Source organism: Anastrepha obliqua, chromosome 5 (assembly GCF_027943255.1).
Source record: "Anastrepha obliqua isolate idAnaObli1 chromosome 5, idAnaObli1_1.0, whole genome shotgun sequence".
In the NCBI taxonomy this organism is placed as follows: Eukaryota; Metazoa; Arthropoda; class Insecta; order Diptera; family Tephritidae; genus Anastrepha; species Anastrepha obliqua.
This window is the reverse complement of record NC_072896.1, coordinates 46,910,698-46,924,254: the sequence shown is the minus strand read 5'-3', so window position 1 is coordinate 46,924,254 and position 13,557 is coordinate 46,910,698. Positions and strand designations below refer to the sequence as shown.

The 13,557-nt window shown below is 37.2% G+C and overlaps 1 protein-coding gene across 1 annotated transcript in view; it reads left to right on the top strand.

Annotated features, from left to right (window-relative positions):
• Positions 1 to 13,557, top strand: part of LOC129249172 (neural cell adhesion molecule 1) — a 203,246-nt gene that overhangs the window by 171,894 nt on the left and 17,795 nt on the right. Inside the window, exons 15-17 of the mRNA XM_054888838.1 lie at positions 7,227 to 7,408; positions 13,077 to 13,261; positions 13,448 to 13,556. Of these exons, the coding sequence (XP_054744813.1) occupies positions 7,227 to 7,408; positions 13,077 to 13,261; positions 13,448 to 13,556 (476 nt within the window). The remainder of the gene's footprint in view (positions 1 to 7,226; positions 7,409 to 13,076; positions 13,262 to 13,447; position 13,557) is intronic.

Sequence of the window (13,557 nt, the reverse complement as noted above, 5' to 3'; positions counted from 1 at the left end):
GCTGGTATTAACCAGCATTAAGGGATAAGGAATTATCATCGCGCCAAGCTTCCAATTTTGTTAAGTCCTGAGACAACGTGATTTCAAAACACGGATGGAATATCATTAACAAAAAGTAAAAACAATAACGGCCCAAGAGGGTTGGTTACCTTCAGGTACACCTAAGGTAGCTTTAATGACATCAAATTTTATATAGCAAAAATTTTATATAAGAACAGATTATAGTCGTGTAGGAAGTTATTAAAACTGCGCTAACCTCTCATAGACGCTGCGCGCATGAATGGGTGACTATTTAAGCAAATGGTATTAAAAAAGTTCACTTTCGATTCACGACCAGAGCCGGTCATTCGAATGACTTCATGTCCCAAGCAATTAAAGAAAAAATATCCAACTAGAACATGAAACGCGCCTTGTATAAAGTTATAATCCTTAGGTATAAGAAAAAAAAAAACTAAAAACCGAAACCCAAAAGGCAGTTCATGCATTCTAAAGTTCGTGGCTCTCCTAACCTTTTGGTAACATCATCGCCTCCCCCCATGCAACAAAATCATGCTGTAATAAAATAATATTGAAGTTTTCTTTTACATGGGTGCGTAGGCGAATAGGTATTTTTTACTTTGGCTTGAGTCAAAGTTTTTCTTCATTTTTAGTGTGTGTGTGTGTGTATGTGTTTTTTTACAAAAGAGCTCCAGTATTTGAGCCTATTCAATGCGATACATTTGAATTACTACTCATTCGTTTGTATGAATATTTTCAGCCTGTGTGATGCCAAAATACAATAATCAAATTCAAATTGAGGTCATGATTGAAAAGACATTAAGGGAAGCAGGGTTGACTGGTTGCTTCGCCAAATGGTTGGTTCGAAGAGTCAACGTTTGTTTGGTTACTTGTGCATTTAAGCTGGATGTGTGTGTTCAGCCAGTTGTTGTATTGCACAGATCCTACAGGTTTATACTTCCTAAATGCAAATGTAGGCAGAAATTTTATGTGCGCGTGCACTCGGCAACTTTTTGTCCTGTTTCATAAGAGCGTAGCTTTACGTTCATTTGTAGGATTTCACTTAAATAGGCAAACGCCTACACATAAGCTCACCAGTATTATGTCGTAACACATGTAGATAATGATGTATGTGCAATTGTGGTGTCGATTTTCTATTAATCTGAAATATAACGATGAAGCCTTGTGGAATATACCATAGTTGCCATGCTTCGCTTTTTTTGTTATTGATGTCAATGAAATACGAGTTAGGAAAAATTATTTCCGTGTTAGTAGTGAACAGTAGTTGTAAAGAAGGAATGATAAAACAGGCTTACATATCATCCATTAAAATCGGTCGCTGAGTCAGAAAATTTCATATTGCGGCTTTCGAGGTACTAAATTCACTATCTTCAATTTTATTCAATTTTTAATTTAAATTAAGAGTTTTGAAGACATAAACACATTTATTTATATACATTTATGATAAATCATTTTAGGGCTTGAGAATTTAAAATAGTAATACCAAACAGAAATATTGTTGGAGGTAACGTTTTTGTATTATTATAATCTGGCAGATGAAAATGATATCCGGTATATGTCCGCCACGACTATGAGTTACATGGCCCATTCGATCAGTCCAACTTTTGACTACTTTTTACAAGAAATCTGGCAGTATGGAGTCAATGGTGGCTTGGATATTGCAATAAATCGACTATTAAAAGCGCGGTATGCCAAGTTGCACCGTCTTGTCGGAACCAACTTGCGCCAATGTTTAGTCATTCGTCGTTTCGGCAGCTCTTTCCTCATGTCGAAGGAAATAAGGGCCGATAATGCCACCAGTGTTGGCGGATTTATTATCTTTTTTTCTCGAATAGTTTTATTAAATTTTCTAAGTAAATTTCCACAATTTGTAAGCGCCTTACTGAACAGAAATATCCACACAGTTTGGCACTCTGTCAAACCATAGTTATAGATTATCGATAGTTTTCATGATTATCGATAGTTTTAGAAAAACACCCGATATGTGGAATGCGGCCAAAGAATCTTCAATTCCGAATAGATGTATTTGCATCTCATCAATTCTGTAAAGACAAAATTGGAGCTCTTGGAAATCGGAAAGTGCGCATATGCTTGGTAAAAGATTAATTTTGTATTCGCTAATATTTTTATTAGCTTCTAGTTACAAGATAAGATAACATGCAATTTTGTTAAAATCAATCTAAATAACGTTGCGAGGGGTATAAAAGGCCTCAGCGTTGTTTGAGAGTAATTTCGCATGTTTACAGGCTGCTAGAACCATTAATTTTTGTTTTTGTTGTTTGTTTGAGAATAGTAATGATATACCAGATTTCTTCACAAAGTGTGATCAAATAATAACTAATTTGGGAAACATTTAGCAAAGTATGTTTGTCACGGTTAGAAAACGGGTTAATTTAAGCCAGAAGTGAGCTTAGCAGGCTGAGAGAGGCTGCAGATGGATAAAACTGATGTTAACTGTTATGTCCGACCGACTGTCGCAGTTCCTCCTGCCACTAAGCAGAGGGGACTGTAGGAGGCTGGGTAGAATGATGACGGACCACTTTCTATGGGCAAAGCACATGGAAAAGGTGGGCATCTTAGACAGTGCACTTTGCACAGCATCTGGAGAGAAGAATGAGACGGCGGACCACTTTCTGTGCATCTGGCCCGCCTTCGCTCGAATCAGGCTTGAGGTCTTTGGCGTTGATATGATAAGAAGCGACCACCTTGGCTCCTTGACACCACCAGATCTACTAAGATTTCTTCGTAGTTCGGGTAGGTTTAAAGAAAATTAAAAAGGGAATCCGAGTGCAGTACAATGGATTTAATTGTGTCTGGGTCTGCTGCACTTGTTAGTCTATTCCGACAAAAAAAACGCTTCTTAAACAATTGAATTTAGCGTTAAAACGTTTTTAAATATACGAAATTACCCTGGAATTATAAGAATAATTATAGGTAAATGTTTAAATGAAACAGTTTTCCGCAAACGTTGACTAAATTATTCCATCAAGGAAATATTGTTTTGAATAAATCTATGCCACCACTGCTCGATTATGCTAACAAGAAACTTTCTATACCACCAAAAAATAAAAAGAATAAATAATTGGTGCGAACACTTCCGTTAGGTGTTTGGCCGGGTTTGACAAAAATACACTCGAAGGTTTGCCATTGCCTGCCGCTATTAGAAAGAACTTTTTCTATAAGTTTGCTATTCGAGAGCGCGTAGTCTCGAACCTCCGTGCATGGAAGCAAAATTATATAAGCAGTTTTTTCTAATAGCGCCCCAACCATTTCGGTTACGGCTGCGGTATATATCACCCAAATACACGGGCACAGCGACTTGAAATTTCATATAGAAAAATCTAGAATAAATTGAATGGAATAAAAATTTGGAGTTAGAGGAAAAAAAATCGGGGGAAAGGAGTTAAGTCAATCTAAATCTCTCGATGCCACATCTAACTGAATTATTTTGCACGTGGCACCCAAGCGAGGGATCATCACATTAAAGTTGATACATATGATTGGCTCTAGGCTGTAATCTGTAACTGAAAGTCTTCAGTATATTAGATGCTGTACAAATATCATATATTATAAGGCATTCACATATCTGCAAAGATATTTAGTGAACTGTGAAGCGAATGAGACTGTAAGATATAATTGATTTCTTATACAAATCCTTTTGAATAAAAGCTACTAATTTCGCTAAAATATCTCTCCTTACTGCAATTTAAAAAAATGTTGGAAGTACGATACCGAAGATACAATTTCGGTTGAAATTTAGGGTAGTTGGGTAGCAGGGACATCTCCCTATCTGTAGGTATCTTAACAGGAGACTCTCTTATGATTGGGTCATGCGTTTTGAAAGGAGTTACAATATTTTGAATTATATAGCAACCGAAAATTGGTATAAATTGAGCAAAACGAACGGCACCTTTATTCTTTGGAGTAGATAAATATAATAGTTTTGAGCTAAGCTCCTGCTGGATATTTGTTCGGACTATTTTATTTACTTTGCAGTGTTCTTTCTTTCTTTCGTTGTATTCACGATTCTCACACATTGCACAATTGCTATTAGTACCTGGTATGTAAAAGGACACTAACAAGCAATTTTCAACTGATAATTTAACTTGTTTTGAAAAGCATTATAAAATATAACCGCTATTGGCTCTACATAAGGTATGCTTCCGGTGTGCATTTTAAACGTCTTCGAGAAGAATTCAGTCGAAGTAAGCTGGGTGCTGCATCGTTGGACAAGACATTTTAAGGTTTAAAAATACTCCCAGCGACATCTATGCATACCTGGTATGTAAGGGTTGCTGAGTTACATCAGACTTAGAAAACCGATTTTCCGATACATTCTGAAAAATATTTGGCACTTAAGGCCAGAATATGGCTATTGACTCCTTCTGATGATATTCAGTTAGTCACTACGCTGTGTCTTTTTGCTCAGAGTTCCTACAAAGTCGGTATGAGAATAAACCACCACCCGTGCCATGACAGCAACATTTTGTGGCATTTAGAAGCTGTCAACCATCTCACACACTTACATCATTCTCTTACTAAAATTTAAAATGAGTTAATTTTTGTTAGTGGCTTAATTTTTATTTTTAAATTTTACCTTTCCTCATTGAAAAAAATTTAAGAACAGAACTATTGCCAGTAATCTTCAGTGTGCTAAAAAACTTCAACTCAGGGACTTATCGGGAAATTTTTAAAACTTATTTGCTTTTTATTCAACTTTAATATTTTTTTGTGAAAATAAAGCTCGTTCTTCTGAACAAAAACATACAAATTTTAAATTACAAATTTTTCACTTATTGCTCAAAAATAAAAAAAAAGTTCAACAAATTTTCATAAATATTTTCAACTTTATATTAGCGCTTTTAAGTAAATTTCGTGTATGTATTTTTATACAGAGCTCCAGATACAATAGTATCGCTCGAAACTTGTTCTTTGCTTAAGGGGTTAGAATCAGACAGAGGCCCAAAGAAATGATGACTTTCAATCATTTTTTCTTGCTAGTCAATTGATTTATTTTACAAAAATGAAAACATAGTATTAATACATCAGGTTTCGACTTGACTTTAACAAAATTAAAAAAAAAAAAAAAAAAAAACATTAATGATTGTAAAAGTTGTCGCTGTTTGTGTGGCGTCCGTTTCTCCAGAAGTCCCTTGCGGTGATCATCACAAATCCTTCCAGATTCATCTTAAATTAATCAAGAGAAATTAGTTTTATTAATAGATAATTTTGTGCGTGATTTAACAATATGACGACCTTATAAAATATTTTTCAGACTTTCGAGAAAAAAACCGACAATTAATTGTTAAAAAAAATCAAAATTTTTGAGAAAAAAATTCCTAGATCAGGCACGGATTTTTTATGTTTCTCAAAATAATCTTAGTATTGACCGAATTACTCGAAAAAACTTGATATATTCCAGATCATGCATTAAAAATTTCGATCAATGAGCATCGAACGGGAGTGCAAGTATTCGTTGCTCATTTGGCCGGGTTGTGCTGCAAAATATGTTTACGAAATCAAGAGCTCTAGTTTTATAGCTCATTGAATTTTGAGATGGTAAAATTCGAAAGTGAATCGAGTGGATCGAATATCCCGTTGATTACATTTATTTTTGGTTTTACTGGCAGTATTGGGCATTATTTTCTATGTAACGAATGCTCGACACTTTTTTATATGGAAGTAAATATTCAACACCGGTACCAAATGACAATATTCAGCCTAAAAGCTAACTTAATCCAATAAACTATTAACTTTAAATATGACTGAGAGGGAAATTGGGCCTAGCGGTATCGCAATGTGCCTTCGAACTTAAGTGTATTGGCTTACTTATCGCTGTTCACACCCACATATCTACCCTTTTACCTTGACTGAAATAAACACGACGTAATTTTTATTGTCGAAAATATTTCATGTGCATACTACCAATGCATTTTTGCACAAATAATTTAAAGAATGGCTAATCATGGAGGTGTACTTTTATATTTTCCAAGAAGTTTTTTCTAACGAATATTCGCAATTTTCTTGGTTTTAAATATTTTATATTTGTTTTTGAAAGTTGAAATATATTTCTCATAAAATTGCATGCTGAAAAATTCTGTTAAAATTTAAGTATTTTCCGGAATTAACTGAAAACCGATTTAATATTGGTAACTCTATCCACTGCGTATACGCAACTTTTTGTACGTACAAATACAAATGTGCATACATCTATAGGCGCGTGCGTGTGTGTGTTTTTGCAAGCATTGGCACATTTTTATTACTTACCTATTTCCCCATTTCCACCCACAAATTGCTCCCATGCACATAAGCGAATTATTTTTCCTCTTTTCAAAAGGGAATTCTGCTTGTTATTGAAATCATTTGATATTCCATTTATATGTACGAGTATATGGTGCAGTGCGGTGCGGACAGAGCACAGGCACATTCCAATCCGACATGAGAATAAGGTCAAGCAAATATGTATGCATAAGCAGAAAAAATTCTATAGCAGCACAAAAATGGAAATATGGATAAGAGAAAATAGTATAGAAAATATGAAAATTAAATTGGTAAGCAAACCAAAAACAAGAAAACCAAAACAATGTGGTGTGAAATGTCGACCCGAAAACAAACACATAATACGCCATGCACGTGGGTCTCTACAAAGAAACACGAAAAAAGGATTAGGCTTAAATGAAGCTCTTGCATGTGTGCGTAAATGAGCACTACGAAATTTTGGTGGCTTTTATTTCTATGCATTTAATGAAACACATACATGCATATGTACATGTACGCATACGATTGTGCGAAAAAAGGTTTGGCCAATTTAAATGACATTTAATCGAATGACTTTCTAACATTTCAAAAATGTGTCACAACAAAAGTGCAAAATAATCGAAATGCGTTTGAAAAGAATTGAATGGCTGAATAAAGGCACATAACGGTAAGCTGTATAGGTCAAATTCTTGTATGCAAATGGATTACGAGGCTGTTTGTTGCGCCTTGAAATGTGCGCTCCCAACAAGCTTCGATTAGCGTGCTAAGTCAAGTGTAAACGATTTTAGAGCGACGAACTTTACTTATTGACGTTTACATACAAATATATGTATATGTACATGTAAATGTGTAAATGTATATTATATGTTAAACCCAACAGCGTTGTTTCTTTTTTCCAACATTAAGTGTTATACAATACTTATAAATGCGTTTTCTATAACTTTTTTCAGATTCAACTTGACAAACGTTGAAGAGCCACAATTCTCGCTGGAAAATCTCGATACGTTGACGTCCATGATGACACAGGAAAACAACTCATTAAAATTGCGCATTTATGCTTACAACCAAAAAGGCCGTAGTCCCATACAGCTGTTACCGGATTTCATTATTGGTTCGTCAACATATAAAACAGGTGAGTGGTACATACTTGTGCGCTTTATTGAAGCAAACAAATGTTAAAGGGTGTTGCCATTACAAATGTATGTACATCATAGGAGTTACCATGCGTTTGCTGTTCTTATTGTACTCCGCCTCGTTCATCCTCTTGCGGGTTTTTAGTGGTTTACGCTGCCACACATATTCTTTAGCTTAGGTATAATTGATTATCGGTGGGTTGGAGGTGTCCTTTTAGGCGTTGGCGCATTTGTGTTACGTTGTATAGAATTCAAACACAATGAGTTAATGATTTAGTTGGAAAGGGCCTAATATGTAAATATATATTTCCTGTCATTCCTAGGTGGAACACAGAACCTCGATAAGCAATTTAAAGTAAAATTTGTTCAAAAGCGACTTTGAAGCAGCTTTGGTGATGTCTCTATTGAGGTTCTATACAATATGACCAATCCATTCCCATTTCCGACGTCGAATTTCAAGGTGGACAGGCGTTTGTTTTATCCAAAGAGACAGTTTAGGAAAAAAATTGGCGCACAGACACGTTCCAGGTTTCGCACCCGTATAAAATAATTCATACCTAACACTGCACGGCCTTCCAATATTTGACTACGTATATCAGCTGCCGAACCGCCGTCTTTATTTATGACATTCCCGAGATATCGAAATTTGTCTACTTTTTCGATGCTTGTAAAGGTTGGGCTCCTGCGGTATTGATGCACATCATCTTCGTTTTACATATGCTAATTTTTAGACCTGATCTAATATATTTATGTTAGGTTAATAACACAATGGTCTAGCGGCCTCGGTAGTCTAGCGTAAGTGCACAAACCTTGTGGGCTCGAATCCCACGTAAGCACGATCCTCGCACTTTTCCAAATTTACCTACTTTCCCTGTTTCTAAAAAACAAAAAAAAAAAAATCATTCCTCAACCCCAGAAACGTATCCCTTCCATCCTTACTCCCGCACAACAGTCAGCGCATTATTTGCATTGTGACTGCTAAAACAAGCAAAATCAGTGGCGCCAGCAAGAGGAAGCGGGCACTCGCCGTAATAACGCAGATACACGAAATTTAACTAAGTCCTCGACCATCTGTGCGATGGCAGAAAAATATGAAACACAGATGGCGCCGCAAGCAGTAGGAAGTCGTTGTTCCTAAGCAACGACAGGTAGGCATTCCCATTACTTAGAACTGGTAGCGGCAGGCTAATCACTAGAGATCGGATTTTTATGCAAATTGAATATTTTATTATGATTAGTTTCTACCTAAGTGCGAACTTCATGAGATGTTAAACAAAAATATGCACTTGCATAAGAATCCGATGTCTACTAATCACATACCCTCTCAGAAATCAAAATAGATTAACGAAACCGACGAAAGTCTGAGTCTTGTCGAGGTCCTATGCTCCCGAGAGAAGTGAACAAGTGGGAAAAAATAACACCATATAACTATGTCGGTGACACTATCTGAGCGTGAAAAGATTCCAACTAAGGAGTAAAGACCTATCCATATAGTAAAACTTCAAAATCGTTTCGCATTCTTAGACCATATATTCGAAAGCCAAATTAGGTTCGTAATTTTTTGCCTGCGTGTTTTTGTAATACTTGAAAAAGAGGCTGATATTCATACCGGAGCGATTTAGGTTAAGTTAGGTTAGGAATACTTGGATGATCTGATTAGATCTCATATAGACCAAAAGTCACCGTAGTGTTACCAGTGTTGTTGGAGCCGTGTTAAACATAGTTTGTTATACATATCTTGGCGAGTTTAAATAAAGTGTTTAAACTTTTGTCAAAAATATCCTTCAGAGATGAAAATTATACCGATCCCAGGCAGTTGTAACGAGTTCTGCTTAGAGCAGGACAGAGGCAAAGAAGATGTTCTAACGTACCCCTCCCTTCTTCGCATAAGTTACACGCGTCGTTCTGGACCAATCCCATTTTGGAGTGAGACATGGAGTGAGACAATATCCCATCAGTACTCCAGCCAATATTTTACATTCATTGCTTGGGAGTAAAATAAAATTTATTGTTTTCGTGCTGCAAGCTCATAGCATTATTTTGGCAATCCTGGTGGAGGTCCAGGCTTCCCATACATACTGAGCTTCCAAAGTTAGTTCCCCGTCTGGTACCGTCTTCAAGAGTGAGGGCTACATATTCAACGTACTCATCCTAATTGAATAATTTTTAGTTTTCCGATGCGATGCAGCTTAGCTATCAAGTAAAAATCATTTCTGCAAGTCAGTAGGTTTTGAGAGAAAATTCCATTAAGTAATTTGATCAGCCTACAACCAATTATGTGTACATGCTTAAATACTAACATCCCAATTAATTTGCTGAAAATGATTTGGACTGGAAAAATCTTCGCAGACCTAGGATTTTAATAGGAGTTGTGAGATCCACTGGCACTTAGGCCAACCGATGGAAATCTTTAATTTCACCTTTACATACGTGCTCCATTGATTGCCTGTTTGTATACTGCAGTTGTCTAGTTCATAAATGCCGCCATTTGAAAATATTATAAATACTGCGATGCTCCACCTTGTACAGCGTTTTTCAATAGGTGCGCTTCAACTTTTTTCCGATAGGGAGGGCGAACGACGCAATATTTTTTATTTTTCGCTTGTCATTTGTAAACTTCATTAGTATACATTTCATCATGGAACGCTACACACTTGAGCAACGATTGCAAATCGTGCAAATTTTTTATGAAAATAATCGTTCTGTTGCTGCTACTTTAAGAGCATTACGGCCATCATCATCATCTTCAGTGATGAAGCTCACTTTTGGCTCAATGGCTTTGTCAACAAGCAAAATATGCGTTACTGGGCAGAAAGCAATCCACACGTGATTCATGAGGCACCGTTGCATCCCGAAAAAATCACTGTTTGGTGCGGTTTACATGCCGGCGGCGTAATTGGCCCATATTTTTTCGTTGTCGAGAACGATCGCCACGTTACTGTGAATGGAAATCGATACCGCGACATGATAAACGATTATTTTTGGGCGCAATTGAATGGTATAGACTTAGACGACATGTGGTTTCAACAGGACGGGGCCACAAGCCACACAGCACACGCTACAATTGATTTGTTGAAGAGTAAGTTCGATGAGCGCATTATTTCCAGAAATGGACCGGTCGAATGGCCGCCGCGCTCGTGTGATTTGACGCCTCTAGACTATTTTCTTTGGGGTTATGTGAAGTCATTAAAAATGCTTTCGCATCATATAGTAACCGTCGCTACTACGTGTTTGTTGATTCCCACTTTTTTAGATCGGGTATTAGTCTCACTGTCCATCTAGCGTACCGTTCATAATTCCATCTTGCCTGCCAAAGAGTGAGCGTTTGGATTCTAATATCGAAGAAGCGAGCTACTGGGATTCCTGTGATTTTTGCCTCCCATCTCCGTTTGCACTCTTGTGCTAGAATATCTATAGGGATGGTTCCGCTGATAACTAGCACCGCTGCTTCAGATACTGTTCTGTATGACGAAGCCACTCTGAGAGCGCAGGTGCGTTGCACAGATTGCAGAGTTTTCCGCCGGCGTTGCACTCTTAGCGTATCTGCCCATTTTTCGCATCCGTATAAGATAATCGAGTTCGTCATGTCCATTAAAAGTTTTCACTTATTCTGCGTTGGACCTCCAAGGCTTGCCATGAGCTTACTTAACATGCCGCTTACTTTGGCAGCTCTTGTGGCAGCATGATTTATGTGCGCCCAGTAAGTTAATCTTGTGACTAATTGCACTCCTAGGTACTTGACCACTATTTTTGTCGATAAAGTGGCATCAAGTACTTGTATGTTTATTTCTAATGGGATACGACTGTTCGTGAGAAGGACTATCTCTGTTTTTTCTGTGGCCATCTTTAATCTATGGTCTGAACTCGGATCATCACCTGATTTACCTTCCTTTTTGGCTTCGTTAGTGTTTAGAGCGATTATTACAGCTGCGATGTCGTCTGCGTATCCCACTAAGTGCACATCCTCAGGCACCTCAATTCGAAGGATTCCATCGTAGCTTATATTCCAGGTCCGAGTATTGATCCTTGGGCCGCACCTGCTGTTATTTGTTAAGTCTTACATCCTTCTGGCGTATTGTATAAGAGCACGCGATTACTTAGATGGCCACAAATAATCTTCAATAGATTATTCGGGATCTTGAATTTTACCTTTAGAGCTTCAGTTACTTCTTCCCAACTTAGACTGTTGAAAGCATTTCTTAAATCTAGAGTGGCTAGTAATACTTAGCGTTTGGAGTATCGATTACCTGTCTGGACATGTTCTACGCTAGCTATTACATCTTGGATGGCCCCTAAGGTAGATCTGCCACTGCTAAAACCATGCTGCTTGTCAGACAGGCCGCCACTGTTCTCTACGGCTTCCTAAGCCTACGCTTTATCAATTTCTCAAATAGGTTTTCTGCGCTATCATACAATGTATGTAACCCCTTAAGTTCATTAGAGGAACCTATTAGTTGTATGATACCTCCGAACAGCTTTTAAATTTTAGAAACACACTCGGAGGTTTGCCATTACCTGCCAAGCAGCGATCACTATTAGGAAAAAACTGTTTGTATCATTTGCCAGTTTACGCTCTCTACATTCATTACATTCGCCGAATAATTGAATTTTCTTTCCAAGAAAAATTTTACCTCAAAGGCTCTGATGGTTTTAATTACAATATTAGCGTGAGTCTTAGGCTCACAAAGCCGCAACAGCCGCAGCAACCGCAGTTTTGTAGGTGGCCTTTTCGAACATTGCCCGTTAGGTATTCGTGCGGTGAGACTTCGTATAGCTTTCAGTACTTTCTGCAGAAGCTATCAGGAGGATGAGGTAGAATCAACTCAGCACCTTCTCCTCAGTTGTCCTATTGTACCTGCGGGTATAGCAGGTAAGAAATTAAATTAACGAGGAAATGAGAAGCTGAGTTGAGAATCTAAAGTTTCAGGCCCAAATGAAGTGTTTCTTGGGTAACTAAAAGGTGTTTTTTGCGCGGTGTAATATGTAAATGTATATGTATGCATGTGTTTCTGAAAACATATGACAAACTTTAAAAACAATATTCATATTGTTTTCTTTCTTTCTTTTTTTACTTTCATATATTTTCCTACTCGCGCGGCTGTTTTTGAAATCAACAACGTAAATGCATAAATGCATAATAATATCATCGGGATTTACTGGAATTCCTGTGAAATGTACGTGCTCGGCGCATTAATGACGGCGCAACGGGCGCACTTATGAATTATTATCTGTTGACAAAAAACGGAAAACACAAAAATTGAAATGAAATAAAAATTGAAATGAAAAAACACATAAAATATAATGTGTATACGAATGCCCTGAAATATAAAAACCAAATATTAAAAATATATTTACATCAAAATACATGAACAATGGAAAAACTGTTTAAATATTAAACCAATAACAATGCAATAATGCAAAACAATTCACAATTACAAAACCACCATTTACTCCAACTGTCTATTTTGCAATTCAATATCATACCTTTGGGGCATAAAAATTCCATACAAATAAATTTGAATTGAAAAAAATATATAAATCCAACAATAAACAAAAACTATCACCACCGCAAATAACAACAAATCACAATAAACATGGACCTCCGACCGGACAAATGTGAAATCTCCAACTGTCAACGCATTGCCGCCCACGCTTGGGCCACAGCAGATGAAGTATCCATTTCGCTCTCGCCGGTGCTGGTTGGCAGCGGTCTTACCGTTGTCATCATTAGTTTGGCCATCATTGTGCGCATATTCATAGTAATATTTTTGCATAACTTGCGACGCAATCAGCAGCATGGAAGTAAACCGATAGCGACCGGTGTGGTGGCGCAGTCAGGCGATGTGCTGAAGGTGAGTGGGAAAGATGTATGCATTTGTTGTTTTTTTTGTGTGCTTTTTAGGTGAAATTCACCGCAGTAACATAGTGGCCGTTGATGTTCAGTAATGATATTCAATTCACTCTCGTTTTCCACGTTTTTTATTTATTGTAATTTTTTTTTTTTCTTATTTTTTTGTCTTTTCAATTTCAACTAGAAGTGCGGTGGCATGGAAAAACCGCGCTGGCAGCATACGGACATTAAAACTAAATCATCCGAAGATCTGGTTGAAGATGAACGAGATCCGGATGTGATTCCATCGCAATATGG